This window comes from Panthera leo, chromosome B2 (assembly GCF_018350215.1).
Source record: "Panthera leo isolate Ple1 chromosome B2, P.leo_Ple1_pat1.1, whole genome shotgun sequence".
NCBI lineage: Eukaryota > Metazoa > Chordata > Mammalia > Carnivora > Felidae > Panthera > Panthera leo.
The window spans coordinates 65679080-65704236 of NC_056683.1; the positions used below are offsets into that span (position 1 = coordinate 65679080).

The window sequence follows — 25157 nt, forward strand, 5'->3', positions numbered from 1 at the left end:
ATAAACTCAGTGCCTATCCCTCTAAAGGGACGACACAGTGACTATGATAAGCTTGCTCCAGAGATGCTTTATTCTTAACAAATTCTATTTGGTTTCTCATTCTATGACCCACTACTTAATGAGCCACTTTAGTTGGCCTTTCCCCAGGGCTCATTCACAACTGTTCCTAAATAATGTCAGTCCTTTTGCTGGAGCAGGTGTTATTTTCTGGGCATCTTCACCAAAAGGCAACATAAAAATTAACAAGCTTCAGATCTGGAGGATTCAGGGTCTCATTTCAGGCAAAGAATATATGTGTCACACATACAGTAATGCTTTTGGAACTTTCTGTCTAATAAGAAGATTTTGACATCATAACAAAAGAACTCAGTATACTTCTAAATGTTTATTTCCTTTTCTATAAGAGCAATTCTTAAGGGCTAAGGGATTATATCATTTCTTGCAGCAAAATGAAGGTCTGTTTTTTGTACAAGTGTAAAGCTGTGTTTTCAGGGTCCCCTCTTTCATTTCAAGTATCTCGCATGCTACCAGGTAACTAAGTCAGTTACACTGTATATTCCACACAGGGAAGATCTATAATTCAGCCTGCCCATTTAGTATTAAAACCAACTCCTAAATTTGCAGTATTAGGAACTTGCATAGGACTAGCATTCCAAGGTAGAAGTACAGACAATGTGAGGTTCAGATGTGCTCTGGGTTTAGAGGGAATGTTAACGTTAGTGATTAACAACTATGTGTTTTATAGCAAATGTCTAAGTGTGCAGAAATGCCCATGGAGCTTCTTGCTCTGGTTTGCTCCATAATGCCTCTCTCTAACATGTCTTATTTCATATCTTAGGAGTTCGTGATGATTGTCGTCTTTGGTTTGGAGTTCATCATTCGAATCTGGTCTGCAGGTTGCTGTTGTCGGTATAGAGGATGGCAAGGAAGACTGAGATTTGCCCGAAAGCCCTTCTGTGTTATAGGTGACTATCAAAGTCCTAGATGTGGATTTACAACACTGCATCCTTTTTTTTCTTTATTGCAATATTTAATCAATATTAAAAGATAACATTCATGGAACATTTACTGTGGGTCAGGCACTTTGTGTTTTAAAAGCATTGACTCACTTAATCCTAACCATAACACTATGAGGTAAGTATTTTTATTATCTCCATTTTACAAATGAAGAAACTGAGACAAAGAGAAGTGAAAGAAAGTGGTGGAGTTGGGAGTTTGAGGCAAGTGGTCTGGCTCTAGACTATTCACTTATATCCAATTAAGTTACAGCGAAATGTATGGTTCTCCAGTATTGTCTTGAATTAGGGAAGCATTGATTTCAGTATGTATAAAGCCCCCTTTTTTCTTTACAATATGAGCAATACCCCTTTTATGCTCTTGACAAACTGGAGTGGATAGCAATGTATTAGTCCTGATAAAGCATCTCAATTAGCATGCCTCAAGGATGATTACAAGTATGGCTTACTTTATGTATGGGCAACTTTAGACCTGATAAAGTGTTTTACCCTGTTAAATTTGAGTTCCCCCACAATGAAGTCCCTGAATAAATACCACTTCTTTTCAGCTCTCTAGCTCCTGTGGTTTCAGAGGGATTCCATCACCTGGGTACCAGCTTGAAATTATACATTTTCATGAAGATGTCATACAGCAGTCTGGACTTAGGATCTGGCAACTCCCAGGAATATATTTAAAAGTATACCATAAGATTGAAAACTCATTCAATTATATCTCAATTTTCAAATTTTAAGTAAATTGCCTACATCACAGCCCTTTATCCCCAAATATTTTGGTGTGGATTTCCTAAGAATAAGGATATTCTTTTACATAACCTTCCATAAATTGAACATTAATACTTTACCTAATCTGCTGATTGTATTCCAGTTGTATCAACTGACCTAATTATGTCCTGTATAGCATGCTTTCCTCTCCCGTGCTGGATCCAGTCTATGATGAAACACTGCACTCAGCTGTCCTGTCTCTCTAGTGTCCTTCCATCTAGAATAGCTCCTCAGCCATTCTTTGTCTTGTAGGACATTGACATTTTTGAAGACTATAGCTTATTTTTTAAAAATAGAATATTCTTCCTTTGGGGGAAAAAAAACCTAGATATAAAACCTGTTGTTGTTGTTGTTGTTGTTGTTGTTGTATAAAAGCTACATTTGGTTTTCTTACTCTTTTTTCCTTCCCACTTCTTTGGCAGCCATTCAGATCCAAATACTAAAAGTTCTTGGTGAGGCTTACTTACTTCAACTACTTCCCATCTGAGGAAGTAGGTTTTTATTTACGAGCTTGTTTATACTATCTTCTTCATGGACAGCTAGTTTTCCATTTTATTTGAGGTTTCAGGAATTGTTGATTAATCTTCTTAGTCTCCTCCTTTCCCCCTGTTCCCTGCACTAATGGCAGAATGGACTTAGGCAGGTCTTGGAGAAAGTGTCTGCTCATCCTTGGGCACTGTTAAGAAGAATCCTTTCTTCCAACCTTGCTGTATAGATGGAGCATTGTCCTGGGGATGGGAGAAAAGGTGGGCTGTCCATATGCTCTTTGCCACTGAGTTAATTTCAGAGTATGCTTGTTTCAAAAGAGTCACCATTCATTTAACCGAAATTTATGGAAATTCAGTTGTGTGTGAAGCACTGGAATTACAGTAGTGAATCCAGTAAAATGTTAAATGAAACCTATCTTAAAATACCTGGTTTGGCTTTCACTACTGCAGTCTACTTGTCTAGCTGCCTGTCTTCTGCGAGAAATGGCTTTACTCCTTTTTGGAAGCCATTATGCTAAGATATGGAGGAAAGTAGGTAGAAATTACCCAGCCCCCAGGCATATCAGTGAAGGCATTTGATTTTTCTCTCCAGAGACTTTTCTCTTTTTCAATTCTCTGCTCCAGAAACATCATGAAGGACTTTAACTTGGTGTGAAACTATTGCACAAGTACTTTCTGTCCTATAAGGGCCCCAAACAAAACAATTCACAAGGCAGATGGTTGGCCAAGATTCACTCAGCTTCTACAGGATGAGGTCGGTTCATGGATGACTGAAGGAATGTTTCATTCCAGATTTTAAAACCAATTAAAAATTGGCTTTGTTCCAATTCCAGAGGCAATGCCGATGTATTTCTGGCCTGCAAGCTAAAAAGAAAGTCCTTTCCCAGATGCCTGCTGCCTTTTGATAGCTGTTTTCAGCTTTGGATACCTCAGTGCATCTTAGTCCTTTAATCTGTCTCTTCCTGTCTCAGATCTTCGTGGTCATGATAGAACATCTTTTAAAAAAAAATATGTGGCTCTAAAACTGATGTCAGGATATCTGTAATCTTAATACCCTAATCACCTTTGGGCTTATTGTGGCCCAGCTGAATTGATGTAATAGTGGAGCATGTTCAAATGTGGATCTTCATATGATGTCAGTAAAATTTAATCTACACAGAGGAACCAAATGTCATCTGCCTGAAGGCAGCAGGCTGTGGCAGGTGACTGTAGAAACCCATTCTAGGCCTGTTTAATAGGTACATAAAAATGATTGATACCACTGATAAAATGATAAAGTGCAATGTAAAGTGAGCCCTGTAATTCCCTTGTTCAACCTAATTTACCATGACAAAATGAAAAAAAAAAAAGAAAGGAAGAAAGAAATGGGGTCTCTCATCTGTGAAAACTATTCTGAGTTTGCAAATGTAGCTAATATCTCTCAAGGCTCCATGTATTTGTAAGAGTTGATTACCCTGCACACGCTAAATACATGCCCAAATGTTTTCAGCAGTCTTGAGCATTCCAGAAAAGGATACAGAAAAAACTGTGGTAGCCTGGCTATGCCTTCAACATCAGAAATCCTTTCTGTAGGCACATCAATGTTGTTCTTTCCAGTTGGAAACAGACTGAAGCTACTGCAGTGGTCAGCTAGTGGAGCTCATGTAGTTTGAGTCTGAGAGATCAACTGATAGTATTTGGAGTGGCTAGAGGCCCCACAGGCTAATTCCCAAAGACTGAACTTCCCCCTCCTTAACTGCCTACCCCCTCCAGCCCTGCATTCTAGGCAGAATGAAGAGCATTTTAAATTACAAAGTCATCATATTCTTGTGTTTGAACAATATATTTTAAACAAGTATAACCAAAGGGAAGAAAAAGTTTATTCAATTTTTTAAAAATTAAGTGCTTTCTTTCATTACTATATTGATTTATCTCTTCTTGGTTTGGGGAGTTTGCTTTGAAAACTGGTAAAAATTTTATCTTGTATTGCAAAATTCTTCCTTATACCTGTGTGTTCAATTTACATCTCTCCTCTAAGACTCTTTTGAAATAACATGTGTATAGCTATAGGCAATAATCAGTGCATTACCAATTTGGAGAGTCAAGTATATTTTGGGATAACTACCCCAAGATGCCCTTCACTTATCTAGACTGGCTGCTTTATGAGTTCTCTGCATTCAGCCACCAATCAGTGGCCTCAGTATTGAGAATGTGTGAAATACACTCAAAGACTAATTTCATAGTCATTCTTTTTTTTTTCTGCTTTCATTAATGACCTCCCTGAAAATTGCAAATAGTACCAAAGGCTGGTACTTAGATCACAATAATGAGCCTGATGTGTCAGGAAGCCAACAAATTACTTCTAACAGTGGCTTTTTTGGATTCCCTGGTGACTCTTTCTAAAGACATATATAACAGAGCCATATTTCTTGGTCTTGCAGTATGTCTCAGGGAAGCAGAAAATACCAGCCTGTTATTAATCTTGGGTCTGTATTTGATGCTAAATATAAGTTGATTTCTTCTTGCTATTTTAACAATTTTCCTTCAGCATTAATATTTCCACAAGGGGACAAAAGAGGCAAACCACAGCACAGATGTTTCCCACATGAATTGGGCATATACGTTTTTGACATGAGATAACAGTCACTCAGGAAAATGTCAACAAGTGCATTTTTTTTAATGAGAAAAAAATAACCAGTTTCTTCTTTGGCTAAAACCAAATTGAAGCCCTTATTAAAATTAACCACACAGCCAAGGCCACTCTAATATATCTGTGAGTTCATCTTATTAAAAGGCAACATAAGCTGCTAATGTGTTCAAAAGTTTTATCAGAGACTCCCAGAACTGCCACTGGCTTCTAAACTGAAGATTTGAAACATCATTTTCCATTTCTCCTCCTTCCCCATCTTTTGTTCTAAGAGACATGCTCTTGAATTGCATCATTTTCTTTATCTTCCAATCTTTCCTGTCCTTTAGGAGAAATTCTGTTCTCTCAGATTATTTTCTGTCAGTCATTTACTCTTCTGCTACTACTCTTTACTTCTAAGCACTGAAACTCCTTTAGACTCTTTCCATATGATTGGTTGGACCATCTGAGGACAATTAAACCCTGTTGGATTAATTGATCACAGAATACTAAAGTCATTTCAGTCCTTCTAGTTGATAAATGATATTTATTGAGGCTTGCTGTATGCTAGGTACTGCACTAAGCATTCTATAAATATTGTCTTATTTAATTCTACATAGGTATTATAATATTCTATTTCATAAATGAGGATTTATGAGGAACAACTCCCAGAATTCAGGAAAATGCTTTGCTTACTGTTATCACTTTATTATAAAAGATATATTCAGGAACAGCCAAGTGGAAGAGATGCATAGGGTAAGGTACTTGGGGCAAGGGAATGGCTAACATGGAGCTTCCATGACCTCTACAGGCATGCCACCCTCCCAACACCTCGGTGTGTTCACCAATCTGGAAGCTCTCTGAACCCCATGGTTTAGATATTTTCATGGAGCTTTCATTACATAGACATAATTTATTAAACGTTGGCTATTGGTCATTAAATTCAATCTCTAGACCCTGTTCCCTTCCCAGATGTCTGGAGGATAAAGGCTAAAAGTTCCAACTCTCTAATCATGATTTGGTCTTTCTGGTAACCAGGCATCATCTTGAATTTACCTAGGGACACCCCCACCACCACCCCCCCCCCCAAGGTACCAGTCATCTAATTAGCATAAAAAGACACTTATTATTCCAGAAATTCCAAGGGTTTTAGGAGTCATGTGCCAGGAATCCAAGACAATGAGTATTTCTCATTGAACCACACTACCCAACTGTAAGAAAATTGCTCTTATTTAAGTTTATTAGTATTTTTACATTAACTTTTAAGTTTATTTATTTATTTTAAGAGGTTGCAGAGGGAAAGGGAGAGAGAGAATCCCATGCAGGCTCCGTGCTGTCAGTGCAGAGCCCAACACAGGGTTCATACCCACAAACCATGGGATCATGGCCTGAGCTGAAATCAAGAGCTTAACCAACTGAGCTTAACCAACTGAGTCACCCAAGTGCCCCTAAAATTAAATATAATTGAAACTTGTCCACTGTCATCAACTTACAGACAAAGAATCTGATACTTTTATGTTCATCATTAGTAATCTAAGATCTTTGAATGAGAAGCCTCGCTTTAGAAAACAACATTAATTGCAGTATTGGCCTTACATATCAGCCTTATTATATCAACTAAATCAGGTTATCTATTGCAGCTTTCTAACCTAAAAGGGAAATGGGTCTCTAAAATAGACTTACTTGCCTTGTATAAAATTGCATATTTTTTTAAGCAATGTTATCATAAAGTTCTCTGGGTATTTCCTAATTGGGGATATCTCCAGAGTAAGTGATCTTACTCCCAGAAATGCCTTCTCATGTTTGTTAAGGTTAGTAGACTACTGAGAGACTTGTCTAAACAGATAGTTGTTGACTTAGTACACAAATTTGAACTTATAAGGTGGCTTGATTAGCTGATATGACTTAACCATATAGAGAATGCCCTTAGTTGGAAATGAATACCTAAAGATTATTTCCCAACTGAGAGCCTTTCCTCTACAGTCAGGAACAAGACAGGGATATCCACTCTCACCATGATTATTTAACATAATACTGGAAGTCTTAGCCTCAGCAATCAGACAACAAAAAAGAAATAAAAGGCATCCAAATCTGCAAGGAGGAAGTCAAACATTCACTATTTGCAGACATGATACTCTATGTAGAAAACCCTAAAGACTCCACCAAAAAATTGCTAGAACTAATACATGAACTCAGCAAAGTTGTAGGATGTAAAAATCAGCAGCAGAAATCCGTTGCATTTCTATACACCAATAATGAAGCAGCAGAAAAAGAAATCAAGGAATCAAACCCACTTGTAACTGCACCAAAAACAATAAGATAACTAAGAATAAACCTGACCAAAGAGGTAAAAGATATGTACGCTGAAAAATAGAACACTTGTGAAAGAAATTGAAGAGGACACAAAGAAGTGGCAAAACATTCCATGCTGATGGACCGGGAGAACAAACACTGTTAAAATGTTTACACTACCCATAGACATTTAATGCAATCCCTATCAAAATATCACCAGTATTGTGCTCGCTTTGGCAGCACATATACTAAAATATCACCAGTATTTTTCACAGATCTAGAACAAAGAATCATAAAATTTGTATGGAACCACAAAAGACCCCGAATAGCCAAAGCAATCATGAAAAAGAAAGCAAAGCTGGAGGCATCACGATTCTGGATTTCAAGCTGTATTACAAAGCTGTGCTGATCAAGACAGTATGGTGCTGGCACAAGAAGAGACACGTAGATCAATGGAACAGAACAGAGAACCCAGAAATGGACCCACAAATATATGGCCAACTAATCTTTGACAAAGCAGGAAAGAATATCCAGCGAAAAAAAGTCTCTTCAACAAATGGTGTTGGGAAAACTGGACAGCAACATGCAAAAGAATGAAACTGGACCACTTTCTCACACCACACACAAAAGTAAACTCAAAATAGATGAAAGACCTAAATGTGAAACAGGAAATCATCAAAATTCTAGAGGAGAACACAGGCAGCAATCTCTTTGACTTCGGTGAGAGAAACTTCTTACTCAACATGTCACCAAAGGCAAGGGAAACATAAGCAAACATGAACAATTGGGACTTCATCAAGATAAAAAATTTCTGCACAGTGAAAGAAACATTCAACAAAACTAAAAGGCAGCCTGTGGAATGGGAGAAGATATCTGCAAATGACATATCTGATAAAGGGTTAGTATCCAAAATCTATAAAGCACTTACCAAACTCAACACCCAGAAAAACAAATAATTCAATTAAGAAATGGGCAGAAGACATAGACACTTTTCCAAAGGCATCCAGATGCTAACAGACATATGAAAAGATGCTCAACATCATACATCATCAGGGAAATACCAATCAAAACCATGATGAGATACCACTTCATACCTGTCAGAATGGCTAAAATTAACAACACAAGAAACAACAGGTGTTGGTGAAGATGCGGAGAAAAGGAAACTCTCTTGCACTGTTGGTGGGAGTGCAAACTGGTGTGCCACTCTGGGGAATGCTATGGAGGTTCCTCAAAAAGGTAAAAATAGAACTACCCTATGATCCAGCAATTACAGTACTAGGTATTTACCCAAAGGATACAAAAATACAGATTCGAAAGGGTATCTGCACCCCAATGTTTATAGCAGCATTATCAACAAGAGCCAAACTATCCAAACTATGGAAAGAGCCCAAATGTCCATCAACTGATGAATGGATAAAGAAGATGTGGTGCTTTTATATATATATATATATATATATATATATATATATATATATATATATGATGGAATATTACTCAGAAAAAACTGAAATCTTGCCATTGGCAACAATGTGGATGGAGCTAGAATATATGACACTAAGCAAAATAAGTCAGTCAGAGAAAGACAAATACCATATGATTTCACTTATATGTGGAATTTAAGAAACAAAACAGATAAACATATGGGAAGAGGGGGGAAAGAGAGAGAGGAACAAACCATAAGAGACTCTTAACAAAAGAGAACACACTGAGGGTTGATGGAGGGAGGCGGGTGGGGGATGGGCTAGATGGGTGATGGGTATTAAGGAAGGCACTAGTTCAGCCGCTCTGGAAAGCAGTGTGGAGGTTCCTCAGAAAATTAAAAATAGACCTACCCTATGACCCAGCAATAGCACTGCTAGGAATTTATCCAAGGGATACAGGAGTACTGATGCATAGGGGCACCTGTACCCCAATGTTTATAGCGGCACTCTCAACAATAGCCAAATTATGGAAAGAGCCTAAATGTCCATCAACTGATGAATGGATAAAGAAATTGTGGTTTATATACACAATGGAATACTACGTGGCAATGAGAAAAAATGAAATATGGCCTTTTGTAGCAACATGGATGGAACTGGAGAGTGTGATGCTAAGTGAAATAAGCCATACAGAGAAAGACAGGTGTCTTTTTCACTCTTATGTGGATCCTGAGAAACATAACAGAAACCCATGGGGGAGGGGAAGGAAAAAAAAAAAAAAAAAAAGAGGTTAGAGTGGGAGAGAGCCAAAGCATTAGAGACTGTTAAAAACTGAGAACAAACTGAGGGTTGATGGGGGGTGGGAGGGAGGGCAGGGTGGGTGATGGGTATTGAGGAGGGCACCTTTTGGGATGAGCACTGGGTGTTGTATGGAAACCAATTTGACAGTAAATTTCATATATTAAAAAAATAAATAAATAAATAAATAAATAAATAAATAAATAAATAAAAATAAATTAAATTAAAAAAAAAAAAAAAAAAGGAAGGCACTAGTTATGATGATAGTACATAGCACTATCATAGTACTGTATTGTACTGTACTGTATGTACATAGTATTGTACACTGTATCTGTGAAATTCATTCACAGAGCGCTTATGTGCCAAACATGATCTTTGGTGCTAAAGACACAAAGATGACTAAAACATAGTCCCTGACTGTGAAAGTATGGTTTCCTTTGTCCTTAGAAAAGGGCAGAACAAGTAGTAGGGAGACTAATTATGCTGATACAGAGCAAAGGTGATGGAGGTAGAAGTTGTCACGGTAAGAAGGATATAGAATATCATGATTGATTATATGAGACAGAGAAGCAAAAGATACCCAAGGTTTTGAGCTCAGTCATTCAACAAACGTTTATACAGCACCTACCATGTACAAGCATGGCTCTCTATGCTGGGAGGCTATGTTGTGCCAAATGGCCCATGGCCTCGTTGTAGAGTAATATTCTAGTGGATGGAGAAACATACTATGCAAACATATTTTTGAAAAACAAGGTAGTATCAACTAGAGATAATTGCAATGAAAAAAATAAAACAGAGAGATTAAGGGCAGAGAGACTAGGTGGTCCAAGAGAGTCTTTCTAAGGAATGGACACTCAAGTTAACCTGAATATTAAAAAGGAGCCATTCATGAGATTTAAGCACAGATTTTCCAGGCCAGGGAATGATAACTACAATATTCTTGTGACCCAACAGCTTATATAAGGAAGAGGCATAAGGTCATTATGGCTGGAGTTCAGTGAGCAGTGGGCAAGTAGTAGGAAACGAAAGAGGGACAGTCACACCCTGAAAACCATGTTGGCCATTTGAGGCCATATAATAGTTGCCTGATACAGGACAGCTTCCTGAGATGGGGCCCTAGCAAGCATCCAGTAGCTTGATGACAGGCCTAATGGTGAATATTTGGGTTGAAAAAAACAAGAAAAAAAAATTTGATCAGGCAGTGAAAAGTATATAAGTCTCAGGGTTTCATAGTCATCTGTAACTGTTCGAACTTGTTATCAGCAATACACAAATTATTATTTATTCAGAATATAAATCTGTTCCCTCTGACATTTCCATGTATCTATACATATCTACCCTTAGAAACATGAAATTTCAAAATTAAAAGAAAATATGTTATCTTCTATGAGCAACTGGAATTAGGAGAATGTGATGGAAGGTCTTTTATGGCCCCACTGGTAACTATCACCAATGAGCGGTTCCCAAGGGTCTGCTTCCCAAAGGACTCTGCTGCAGACTCTTAGTTATGATGGTTGCAATGCAGATTTATTTCATTAAAGATTATTTATTTCCTTTGAGACATTGTCCCTTTTTGCCTTGAGATGTTATGTAAAGACTTATGATCAATAAGAAGCATTAAACTATCACTATGGGGTAAATTTTCAAAGTGGTGCTTGAAATTTGCCAGTATGAGTCCCATTAACTTCAGAGGAAGTCCTGCAGTTAAAACCACTGCACATGGCTTTAAAAATGTTCTACAGTATATCTTCGTGCTGCTGCTTTTTTTTTTAATAAAAACCACAGAGCAGCTCAGTGCACAGCTGATTGCAGTATTTAAGAACGTGGATAATGTACTGTGCAGTAGGAGGCTTTTAAAATTAGATTTTAAAGCTTTATTCCTATTAAGAGTCACAACAACAATATAAATGCATCTTTAATTCTTCAAAGAGTACCTTTCTATAAAGGAATTTGGAGCTCAATTAGAATATAGAGCTCATAAAGCAGCACCATGTTCCTCTGAGACATTGTTTATCTCCCTCCATAGATAGAAAAAATTGAGGCTCCGGGAAGTGGGGGTGCTTTGTGCTCGGCCCTTAAGTTAGCAGTGAAGCTAGGAATAGAATGCCAGTCTCCCTATAGCTCACTGCTCTAAAGCACTGCCTCTTGCAAGAGTCAAATTTAATTATAGTATAATCCATTTAATCTACACATGGAAGAATAATGAAGGTGCAGGAAAAAATGAATTCATTAACAGGTTGGTGAGAGACCATGTTATACAGATTAGCTTCTTTTTGGGATCCAAATTTTCAGTATGTTCTAGTTGGTGTCTGATGCTGTGACAGATGATCCTAATTCTACTGACCACAATTAACAAGAGACTAATTGTTTTTTCTTACTTTGAAACATAAGGAAGGGTTCCAGTTGAAAATTCTGCAGAACCATCTTTTTTGTCAGAAATAAAACATAAGGACTGTTGTTAAATAAGAGAGAAAATCGTGCATAATTCCCCTCTGCGCTCCTTCTGGGTTAAAAGAAAGAACTATATTGAGTTAAATGCACAACTTACAGCCTTTCTTGAAACAAAAGATGAGTGAGATTTTGCTTCATTTTTTACTTTTGTTTATTTTTCCACTAATTCACTGTGTCTGTGTCCATGCTAGTCCATCCATTCTCTATTTCCTATATGCACATTAGAAAAGAGACAATAGTTTTAGAGCTGTATTTAGATAAGAAATCTTCCTTTGAAGAGAAAAATAACAGGAAATTAGGAGTTGTGGTACCTGGTGTTATATGAACAGGAATAAAATTTCATGGTTTAAGTTGTAATCATGCTTATAGACTATCTCATATAATTCATAATAATCTTATTGAAGTTGGAAGAGATTATGATCCCTATTTTATATACTTTTTATATACCAAAAAACAGAAACTTAGAATAAGGGCCTTATCAAGGATCACACAGCATATAAGCAAGAGAATAAAAAAAAAAAGAGGAAGGAAGAGATTTACTCATATCAAATTCTGACTTCTTGCTATGACACCACATTGTCTCTCTACACAACCCGCATGTGGCATAGGAACAAATAAATAAACCATGTGATGAGGTCTGATTCCTACCCCCAAATCTCCCCAAACCCCATGGGAGACATTTACTAATATGAAGTCTAAAAGAGAAGAGATGTTAGTATCATAAAAAGGTGCAGTTCCTTCTGTCAACAGTCATCTTTCTAAGATCTGGCCTTTTTTTTCAACTTTTTATTTTGAAATAACTTCATACTTACTTAGAAATTGCAAAAACAGCACATAGAGTTCCCATGTATCCATACCCTTTACCCAGCTTCCCCCAATGATAATATCTTATATAAGTGTATTACAATTATCAAAACCAGAAAGTTGATGTCGATATAGATTATGAACTAAACTGCAGGCCTATGCTTATTAACCAATAATGCTCTTGAGATCTATCCAAATCATTGGGTAGATCATTTCCAAATGATCTAGTTCCAAGTTGTTCATTTCTTTTTCTTGTTGAATGGTATTCCATGATATGGATGTACCACATTTTGTCCATTTTCATGTAAAAGATCATTTGGATTGTTTGTAGATTTTGGCTATTATAAATAAACCTGCTATGAATGTTCATGTAGAAGTTTTTTGTATGAACATAACTTTTAATTTCTCTAGGGTAAACATCCAGGAGTAGGATTAGAGGGTCATATGGTAAGTGTATGTTTAACTTTATCAGAAACATCCAAACTGTTTTCCAGAGGATGGCCGTTCCTTTTAAAATTTTTTTTTTTAACGTTTATTTATTTTTGAGACAGAGGGAGACAGAGCGTGAACAGGGGAGGGGCAGAGAGAGAGGGAGACACAGAATCTGAAACAGTCTCCAGGCTCTGAGCTGTCAGCACAGAGCCTGACGCGGGGCTCGAACTCACAGACCGTGAGATCATGACCTGAGCCGAAGTCGGACGCTTAACCGACTGAGCCACCCAGGCGCCCCAAGGCCGTTCCTTTTAAAATACAGAAATGCCTAGGCTATTCCATGGCAGTAAATTACATCTATGCTGACTTCAATGACATTTTTTATTTTCATAGAAAATGTATGTTTCTGCTTTGTCTGTTTTTCTATAAAAATTATTTTAATAAGCAGAGTTTCTGAAATTCATATTTAACCATTTGGGTCAAGAAACAAATGAAAATAGAGCCTATTAAGGAGGAGTTCTTCATGCTCTGGCAAATGAATATAAATTTGACGTTTACGTAGATGAAGTACTGAGAGAGCAATTAATGTAAAAAGCCAATGCTATACAAAGTCCTGAAGCACCACTATTTAAATCTAACTTTACGCTGCAGAAAGTCCATATCCAAGTAAACTTTATTGAGACCAATAATAATTATGTTTGCCTGCTAAAGGATGTATATAATCACATGACAGCCTCGAAGGATGACTCCCACAGAATAAAATGTTTAAAATTGCTACCAAGGCCCAATGGTGCTTTATGGTAAGTTGGAGCCCTTATTCATGGTCCTAAGAGGATGTAAAAAGAGGTCATTAGTCCTCCCTGATCCCAAACGTTTTGAAAATTCCCCTGTTCTTAAACCTATTCTCTAAGACTCTGCTTTTCCTCCCAAACCCTGCTTAATGTGTCCCAGTAGATCTTACATTATAACTAACAAAAAAGTCAAAAGTTAGTAACAACCCCATGTGGCCAAATTCGTGAATTTCAACTTCATCCTCATTGTGGTCAGAACCAATGTTGGAACAACTGATTACTCATTGGGAAAAAGTTCAGGTTGGATCTATATTTATCTCATCATATATCAAGATAACCTACAAATAAATCAATGGTTTACATTAAATAAGACCCAAGAATACTGGATGCAGAAATGGGTAAAATCTCTTGTGACCTTGGAACCAAGAAGGCTTTTCTAACTATAACTAAAAATAAAGAAGTCATAGAGGCATCTGGATGGCTCAGTCAGTTTAAGCGTCCAACTTCGGCTCAGGGCACGATCTCATGGTTCCTGAGTTCGGCCAAGTGTTGGGCTCTGTGCTGACAGCTCAGAGCCTGGGGCCTGCTTCAGATTCTGTGTGTGTCTCTCTCTGCCCCTTCCCCACTCATGCTCTCTCTCTCTCTCTCTCTCTCTCTCTCTCTTCCGAAAATAAAGAACCATTTAAATTTTTTTAAAAAAATAAAGAAGCTGTAGAGGAAAATATTGGTAAACTTAAGCCAAATGAAAATTAGGCCACATAAGATTAAAGAATACTGCATGATAAAACAAAAGAAAACAAACAACAAGCAAAATCAAAAGACAAATGTGGGAAAATATTTACAACTTCTATCAGAGACAGTTAATCATCCTAAACTGTATAGGAGCTGCTGAAATCCAGAAGAAAAGCCCAACAACCCAGTAGAAAATAAAAGAAAGGAAATGAACACGAACAGATAGTTCACAAAAAAATAAATACATATATGACTCCTAAACATACTCAATCTTATTCTAACCTGTCAGGTTGGAAAAAATCCAAAATCTGACCACAATCATTTTTAGTTAGACTATGAGTAAACAGGCCCTGATACTCCACAGGAGTGCAGACTGGTATCACTCTTATGGAAAAGTGTCAATATTTACTAAAATTACATAACATTTACTCTCTGACCCAGCAATTCTACTTCTTAATATTTCCATCAATGTATAAGACGTGTTCAGTATAGCTGAATAAACAAAGAATGCAAAAAGGAAGGTCTTTCTGTATTGCTATAGAAGGATCCAGGATACATTAAGTAAAAAAAAAATTGTAATATAGCATATAGAGTATGTAACTTTTGGTGTAAAAAAAATAAAGAGTCTATATTCACATTGCTTTTATCTGTATAAAACAACATTGGAAGAATGAGTAGGAACAAAGTGAATGGCGCTGGGGTGGGGGAAATTAGATTTCTCGTCATTTACTTCTTTTTAGTTTTTTAAGTTTTTATTTTAAAAAAATTGTTAATGTTATTATTTACTTTTGAAGGAGAGAGAGACAGAGCATGAGCAGGGGAGGAGCAGAGAGAGACATAGAATTTGAGGCAGGCTCCAGTCTCTAAGCTGTCAGCACAGAGCCCGATGCAGGGCTCGAACTCACGAACTGTGAGATCATGACCTGAGCCAAAGTCAGACGCTTAACCGACTGAGCCACCCAGGTGTCCCAAGTTTTTGATTAAATTGCAGTTAGTTAATATACAGCATAATATTGTTCTCAGGTGTACGATATAGTCCTTTCACACTTCCACAAGACACCCAGGGCTCCTCAGAACAAGTGCACCCTTAATCCCCATCCCCTATTTCACCCATCCCCCGCCCACCTCCCCTCTAGTGACCATCAGTTTGTTCTCAATAGGTAAGAGTTTGTTTTTGGCTTTCCTCTCTTTTTCACTTCTTTGTATCATTTTCATACTTAAACCATATATATATATCAACTATTCAAAACTAAGTAGAAAGAATTGTTGCCTACACATAGTAAGCACAGCGTAAATGTTTATTGTCATTATCATTGCATAGCAATATCGGGGTCAGTTGGTTCATATAATGTACCGTTGTGCAAGATCTCACACCCACTCAAAACATTTTTATCATTGCAAAGAAGGACAATGCCAACAATAACTTTCCATAGGATTTTCACATGAATGCCCACAATCCTAGACTGAAATAACATATAACATATAGCATTTTTAACTCTCTTAATAAAGCCCTATTCTAAAAGGTGATCTGCGATTTGCTTTAATGTGTTCTCCATATAATTCTTTAATCTTAAACTTGGAATTTTAGTTGTGTCTTCTCAAAAAGATTGCCCAAGAAGATTAAATGAGGTAGTGCATGCAAAGTACTTAGCTAAGTGCCTGGCACGTAATAAATACTCAACTGTTAGGGATAGTAAACTGAATCATAATAGTAATGGATTCATTGTATTCTCATCAATCCTGGAAGTGATAAATATAATCAGAAAAAAAAATCAACTTGGTAAGACCTCTCTGTATGTTTTTGTTGATTGTTTTTTCTTAAATTGTCTTTCTCAAAACTAAACTTTTAGGGGTCGAAAGTCTATGTATCTTAAACAAGAATAAATTTTATTTTAAAAGAGGAGGAGAAGGAACCACACCAGGAACTTTTTGAGACTAGAGCTCTATAGATGTGATTATTGCAGAAATGGTTGTGTTATGGTGCCTAAAGGGTGTTGGGTTAAATAAGACGGGGTTTGTAGCTTTGTTTTTGACTGGTTATTAATTATGGTTTCACCTATGTTGCCCCCAGGAGGACTTTCTGGCCACATAACTAGGTTCCTTATATTTCTCCTATAATAACATCCATCATCCGAGATTGTGGTCTCTCCATTCAGTGTCTTCTATGCCAAGTGTCCTTTCACCCCTGTATGGGCAAAAGGTGTCTGTCTTGACCACCATCTCCATGCCCCATCCATGTCCTTTATTATTATATACCCAGATTCTAGCAGTTTCTGACCACAATAAATGTGTATTAAGTGAATAAAAAATTTAAAAACTTGCCAACTAGTAGATATTCACATGCAGAACCTCAAGCCCCATTGTACCCACATACACAGTGTAAAAAGAACAATATGAAGAAATAAAGAAAAAATTGTGTGGCAATTATCTAAACAATGAAAGATAGAACATAGCACCTTTGCCTCAGCTATCAGGAGTTTTCAGAAGAATTATTTTTGCCTGCATTTTTTTGTCTAATTGCTTCAGTTCCCTACTTTAACTTGGTCACGTGAACAAGAAGACATTTTTAAATAAAGTGCTTATTTTGCCTACTTATAAAATTGTAGGCTCCTTTACAGAAGGCTCTTCTATTCCCATGCTGCCTTTTTCTCAATATTTTTACTCCTGCCTTTTGCAAAAATGCTTTAAGTATTTGATTTTAGCCCCTACCACAGACTCCAAATCTGTGTTTGGAATTTGGAGATCAAAGTACTGATGCTAATCCTCAGGACGTTTGCCATCGTCTGACTTAAGAATCCATCTCTTATCAGGTTTCTGTGGTTTTCTGGAGTATTTACCAATCATAGTGTTCAAATGTGCACATCTGAAACTATTTTTTACTTACATTTTCTTGATACTTCCCCATACTTAGTTTGTGGGAAAATGTCCGGCTTCCGAATGGTATTGAACTCTGTCAGACCTTCTCCATCCTCTTTATAAAGGATTCCTAGGTTGTATCACCACATGTTTTCAATAAACCTTGTTTTTTGTTCTCCTTTAAACAGAGCGTGTCTTATTCAAAAAGCTCATGATGGTAGGAAAAGAATTGATAATGAAAAGAAACCGAGTCCAAAGTAGGATTTTTCCTCATGGTGTTAGGATTTGTTATGAGGCAATATGTTTCCCAGTCTGAGCTACAGTTTGCAGAGTAGGTTGCCATGAATTCTAATCCTGTCTCTGGAAGTAACATTGTATTATCTTACACAAGCCTCTCTGGGACACTATTTCTTTCCTTTAAAACTGCAATATACTATGTAAGGTTCACAAGCAGTAGCACACAAAAGCAAATGTGAGATTTTAAAGTTCTTAAAACTTTCCTTTATCTACCGCCAATGAGGGCAAACTTGGCCAGGATTTTATAATTAAAGATGGAACTTATATGTGTAATTAAACAAGATCTATTTGGTTATTGACCTCCTAAAAATACAGATAGATGGATAGAATAGATCTGTACATGGCACCAAGTATAATGAGTGCCAGGTATCTATTTGTGGCATGTATTTACTCAAATTCACTCCTTTAAACCACTATCTTTTCATTCTTCACAGAAGGAAAAGTCCATTTTCACACCCCAGTGTTTATCCCTAAGGATTATCCAGAAGCCTAAACTTTATCCATTTCTTATTTCTAAAAATAAGAGATTGTGTATTGAAAAAGATTAAGAGAGCCAGGTGTACCAGGTAATTCTCAATTTCCCCAGACAATACTTAGAATGAATTGCCATCCATAGGTGTCCTTTGCTTAGCGACATTTTAGCTGAAATGGCATCTCCATCTGCAAAACCCAAATAGCACAGTGTATTCAAAGAACTTCCTGAAGATATCCTTTCAAAAACTTTAGTAGTAGGTGATGATTAATCATAACCTGCATGTCATCTGAAAATAGATATCAAGTTTCTCAAGGAAAGATTACATATCCCAATACTAACTGTAACCGGCTGCCAAGATTTCAAAGAGCCAGTATCATTCAACTGCTTAGGGTAAGTGGAAAGCATTGAAAGTTAGGAGTTTTGTTTTTACTTTGTAAATTTAAACCTGTAATGGCATTGTTTGACTGATATATAAACATTCAGGCTATGACTCTGAACGAGATATCTAAGCATTGGATTTCATCATAGGATGTTAGGGGATTTCCAGTAAAAGTTTCAACTTTGATCATTCACTGGTGGGAATCCAAATCTTTTTTTAGACCTGTAGTCAAATACTGGTATGGGGCTCTGTTGAATTGAAACTGACTGCGGAACCATTTGGTATATATGAAAATAGGTGCTAGGAGAACGTTTTAAACATCTGAGGATGTCAGTGTGGGAAATTGCTGCTTCTAAAAGCCTTTCTTGTACTCTCTGTATCAAGAAATATAATATAAAGCCATCATGTCATTGCCCTAAAACATGTTCTGAATATGAAATACACATGACTTTTCATCTTTTGATGTACTGAGGACTGATGGGATTACACCTAGGTAATTTACTCAAGATACTACAGTGTGCCTTGAATAGGATGTGTTTGCCTCCTACTCATTACAGTGATTCTCAGAGGACAAATGCTTCTTTCATGTTTTATAAATACAGAAACACAGCTTCTTTATATCCCCCAATGTGTACCCCACATCTGAAATTAAATGTTTGTGATTGCACTCTGAAGCAATAGTTTCAGTATATTACTATTATTGGAGATTTGTCCTGTAGCATAAAACACATGTGCATGCACATATGCACGCTCACACACACACACACACACACACACACATCTACTGCCTGACTCTGCAGACCTGCTTTCTCTCTCAACTCCAGATTCACCCATTGTCTACCAGATGTCTAGAGGGCATCTCAAAATTAATAAGGCCAAAACTGAACTGTTCATTCTACCCCTCAAATGGCCCTCCTTTCTGCTTACCCACCCACCCAACTGCAGTATTCCCCCATCTCAGTAAATAGCACTTCATTCATCCAGTTGCTCAGGCCAGAAACCCAGAAGTCACCCTCCGCTTCCCTTCTTTATGTCACAACCCACAATCAATACCTCAGCAAGTCTTGACATCCCAGCCTTCACAACTTGTCCCATATCCAACTCCTTCTCAGCTCCTCCTCACTTTAACTTTGCTCCTCTAAAGCTGCCCTCCCCTTTGTCCAGACCATCAGGTGGCTTATTAACTGGCCTCTGACTTCCACTCTTGCCATCCAGCCCCATCTTGATCTGTTTCCCAAGAGCAACCAAAGTAGTCTTGTAAAATACAAACCTGATCCTGAACTCTTCTGCCCCAAACCCATCACACCCCTAGGGATATCTAAAGCCCTTACCAAAGTCACCATGATCTGGCCAGGGCTCACTCTCCCCCTCACTCCACTGAAATTAAGTTGACCTTCTTACCTCCCCTTGGACACATGGACCATGCTTCTGCCTCAAGGTTTGTATTTTCTGCCTGGAATACTTCTTCCTAAATATTGTCATGGTCAGCCCTTCACGTCTCTAGATCTAGGTTCAACTGTCATCTCCTCAGAGAAGTCTTCTCTAACCATCCCAGCCGAGAAAGCACCCCCTCCTCCCCTGTGACTCTGCCCCTTTCCCTGTTTATTATTTCTCAAGAGCCTTTGTCACTACCTGGCATTGGATTCTGTACTTATTTATTGGTTTAATGTCAGCCTACCCCAATAGAACATAAGCACCTTGAGGGCAGCAAAGTTTTCTCTTTTATTCACTGTTCTATCCCCAGAGCATGGCTCATAGCAGACATGCAATAAAAATTCTTTGTTGGATAAACTAGTGCTTGGGGGCACCTGGGTGGCTCAGTCGGTTGAGCGTCCGACTTCGGCTCAGGTCATGATCTCGCGGTTCGTGAGTTCGAGCCCCGCCTCAGGCTCTATGCTGACAGCTCAGAGCCTGGACCCTGCTTCGGATTCTGTGTCTCCCTCTCTCTCTGCCCCTCTCCCACTCGCACTCTGTCTCTCTCTCTCAAAAATAAATAAACATTAAAAAAAATTTAAAAGAGAAACAGATATATGATATATAATTTTAAATTTCCATGTACTTTTGAAATAAAGAATAATAGGGGCGCCTGGGTGGCTCAGTCAGTTGAGCATCTGACTTTGGCTCAGGTCATAATCTCATGGTTCCTGGGTTCGAGTCCCGCATTGGGCTCTGTGCTGACAGCTCAGAGCCTGGAGCTTGCTTCGGATTCTGTGTCTCCCTCTCTTTCTGCCCCTTCCCCACTTGTGCTCTGTCTCTCTCTATCAAAAATAAATAAAATGTAAAAAAATTTTTTTAATAAATAAAATAAAATAGTCCTTGAATGAGTGAATTGCCTTAATATTTAATCTAAGAAACAATCATTTCCAAAATAGTCCTACTGATGCATCGTCACCCAACCATTTAATGTCCCAGCTAAGACTATCACTTTGATTATAGAAACTTGGACTTAGAAAGTATCCTTGCTACTTTCCACTTCAGTGCATCTCATTTTGAAGATATGGAAACCAGACCCAAGAGATAAGTGGTGACAAAGCTAGTAAATGGCAGAACTGATCATTAAACCAGGTATAGTTCAGTGTTCTTTATGCGTTCACACTTTGTTCCTCATATCTCTGTTCCTTTTGAGAGGTTAGAATGTTGTGTACACTGGCAAATATAATGGAACTACAAATTTTTAATTCCTTCTTGTCTTGCTGCTCTACTGGCAATAAAGCATCTGGCACATGATATACACGGGACACTAAAAAATGACAAATTCATGCAGAAACTGTCCCACATAGACAGGACAGGCTGACCACTCTGTTATATTCTGCTATCTGGTTGGGACAAGCTAAAATATAAAAATCTGTTAATTATAAGTTTGGGCTAGATGTATCTGAATGCCAACTGTTTGTAAGTCGTTATATTCCCTATTCTTAATAACACTTCTTGGAGTTTCACATTTAAGCCTTGGTTGACTGCCTACATCTCTGTTTACTGGTTTCTTACTAGAGAAAAATTATCAAAAGAGAAGCATGGAATAAAATGTAAGCAGTTTATAATAAGACAGATATGAATTTGATTCTTGGCTCCATTTACTAGCTAAATGATCTTGGATAAGATTCTTGAACCTTCTTAGTATCGATTACGATCTATAAAAGTGTGTATGTGTATATAAAATAAGTTTCTTACAGTAACATGTAGTCAGGCACATTAAGGCAGACTAAGAATTTTATGTATATGATCTCATTTAATCCCCATAACGGCCCTGTGAAGAGAGTGGTTCTAGTCCTTATTTACAAGTGAGGACTCCAAGATTCAGCAAGATTAATAGGTCTAAAGTTAAACAGCTAGGAAAGAACAGAAGTAGGAATACCTGGGATCTCTCACACAAAGTCCACACTTCTAACCTCTGTGCCTCCTTGGAGGGCCATTATGGAGAAGGATTGAAATAGAGTTTGTGTACTATCCAAGGCACATAGCCCCATAAACATTTTTAATGTTCATTTATGTTTTTAAACTTTTTTTAATATTTATTTTTGAGAGAGACAGAGACAGAATGCGAGTGGGTTGGGGCATAGAGAGAGGGAGGCACAGAATCTGAAGCAGGCTCCAGGCTCGGAGCTGTCAGCACAGAGTCTGACGAGGGGCTCGAACTCACAAGCTGTGAGATCATGACCTAAGCTGAAGTCAGACGTTTAACCCACTGAGCCACCCAGGCGCCCAAATGTTTATTTATTTTTGAGAGAGACAGAGACAGAGACAGAGACAGAGACAGAGACAAAGCACGAGTCGGGGAGGGGCAGAGCGAGAGAGGGAGACACAGAATCTCAAGCAGGCTCCAGGCTCTGAGCTGTCAATACAGAGCCGACACAGGGCTCTCACAAACTGTGAGATCATGACCTGAGCTGAAGTCATACACTTAACCAACTGAGCCACCCAGGTGCCCCACCAGAGCTTCTTATTTTAAATAAGTAATAATTCTCCTTTTCCTCGTTACAAAAGCAATGCATGCTTATTATAGATTATTTGGAAGAAAAGAGGTATGTATAAAGAAACTAAACTTGACACATAATTCTACCACCCAAAAATAATCCCTGCTAGCATGCAAGTAGAGGTACTTACAGTATTTATTTTTATATATACTATAAGAGCACATAATCCTTTGAAGGCAAAATTGGAATCATCTGCGTATTCTGCTATGTAATTAGTTTTTTACATAATGATATATTGGAGGAGAAATTTTCTTATTTTACCAACATTCCTCTAAAACATGATGTCTTGAGGTGCCTCGGTGACTCAGTTGGTTAAGTGTCCAATTCTTGATTTCAGCTCAGGTCAGAATCTCACAGTTGGTGAGTTCCAGCCCGACGTCAGGCTCTGCACTGACAGCATGGAGCCTGTTGGGATTCTCCGTCTCCCTTTCTCTCTGCCCCTCCCTTGCTCATGCTCTTGCTGTGTCTCAAAATAAATAAATAAGCATTAAAACATGATGTCTTGTGGTTACATAGTTATTCATGGTAATACTACTACTAATAATAATAAATTAGATAAACTCTATTGTGCATTAGCGTTGTACTAAGATCTTTCAAATGCATTAACTTATTTGCTTCTTACAACAACTCTATGAAATAGGTAATTTTGTGATTCTCATTTTGCAGATAAAGAAGTGGGGGCAGAGTTCAGTAACTTCATCGGGGTAACCCAGCTGATAAGAGGCGAGCCAGGCCTGAAACTCAGGCAAGATGAGCTCCATAGTGCTTGCTCTGGAATATCTAGACTGCATCATTTTTTATGAATCAATTTTTATTAGCAATTTGGATTGTATCTAATTTTTACATTTTTTTAATGTTTATTTCTGAGAGAGAGAGAGAGAGACAGAGCACGAGTGGGACGGGGGGTGCAGAGAGAGAGGGAGACACAAAATCCAAAGCAGTCTCCAGGCTCTGGGCTGTCATCACAGAGCCCGAGGCAGGGCTCCAACCCACAAACCGTGAGATCATGACCTGAGCCAAAGCCGGATGCTTAACCTACTGAGCCACTCAGGCATCCTACAATGTCCAAAACTTTGCTGTGAGAACCATCCTGAATAGTAAAAGTCAGTATGTTAACTAAGTGAGCATCAAAATACACCAAAATAAAATCTAGGAAAATATTTTTATAATCTTGGGCAAAGTCTTTCTAGATGACCTGACTTATTTGACTTCTAAATAATCTGAAATCCAGAATCAGTAACGAAAAAAAGTGATGTTTTTGCCTATCATGTTGGCAAAGATTACAAATTTATAATATTCCATGTAATACCTAAAAATGCTTAGAACAAGGTCTATCAGACAGTGAACTGTTACTGTTAGTTGTTACTGTTACTATTGTTATTTTACATTTTTTAAGTTTTTTTATTTATTTTGAGTGACACAGAGAAAGAGCAAGCAAGTATACTCGAGTGGGGGCCAGAGAGAGATCATGACCTGAGCCGAAACCAGGAGTCAGACACTTAACCAACTGAACCACCCAGGCACCCTATGCTATTATTATTTTTATTACCATTAGTTTGTATTAGCAAATAGACAGAAAAATATTTACCTTCATACATTGTTAGTAACAATTGGTACCATCCTTTGGAGGGTATTTTGATATCAAACGTCAAAATGTGCCAACATTCAACCCAACAATCCAATCTCTAGGAATTTATCCTTAACCTACAAAAATATGTGTAAGGAACTGTATATTTCAGTATCATTTTTAGAGCAAAAATTAAAGTAACCTTTACTTCATTAATAATAATTGGCTAATTAAATTTCTTTCCTATCTTATACTACATATGTCTAGTGTTTTGATATTTTATAGCAGCTACTATTTTTATAATTTGAAAACATAGAGAAAGATTTTACTTAAATCATCCAAAGTTAGCTTATAGTGAGGCCACTAACAAGAGCTCAAGGATTTAGAACAAAAAAGATTGTGGGAGAAGAATATTGTATTTGTTGCACTTCTGTTTTTCCCAGAGATAACAGATGAAATGAGTTTAAAGTGCAAGAAGGAAATTTATGTTCGACATCAGGGGAAACTTTCTGAGACTATTACATACTTTGCAAAAATTTTAAAAGCCTAAAGTCTCCAGACAGTTTTTAGGAGTCAAGATGTACCCCCTTTGTAATTTACCTCTACAGAATCTATATGTCCTTACAATTACTAATTTAAAAGTGTTCAGCCATGTTTTGCTCAATCCATAAGTTTTCATTGTTCCAATAATGATTTTAAATTAAGGCAGGTGTAGTAAATATACTTTCTAATAGATGCATTATGTCATATAATTGTAGCAACAAAATATATCCCGTCAAGTTCAGGTGTACAGTTGATCTTGCTTTTTTTTTTTTTAACTTTTGTTATAATTCCAGTTAGTACAGTATTAGTTTCAAGTATACATTATAGTGATTCAGCATTTCCATACATCACCAGGTGCTCATCACAGCAGGTGTGCTCCTTAATCCCTGTTGCCAATCTCACCCATCCCCCCACCCTCCCGTCTGGTAACCATCAGTTTGTTCTCTATAGTTAAGAATCTGTTGCTTAGTTTGTCTC

The 25157-nt window shown here is 37.5% G+C and overlaps 1 protein-coding gene across 1 annotated transcript in view; it reads left to right on the forward strand.

Annotated features, from left to right (window-relative positions):
• The window catches only part of KCNQ5 (potassium voltage-gated channel subfamily Q member 5), a 515760-nt gene that overhangs the window by 371009 nt on the left and 119594 nt on the right, over window positions 1-25157 (forward strand). Inside the window, exon 3 of the mRNA XM_042939160.1 lies at window positions 839-965. Coding sequence (XP_042795094.1) covers window positions 839-965 — 127 coding nt within the window. The remainder of the gene's footprint in view (window positions 1-838; window positions 966-25157) is intronic.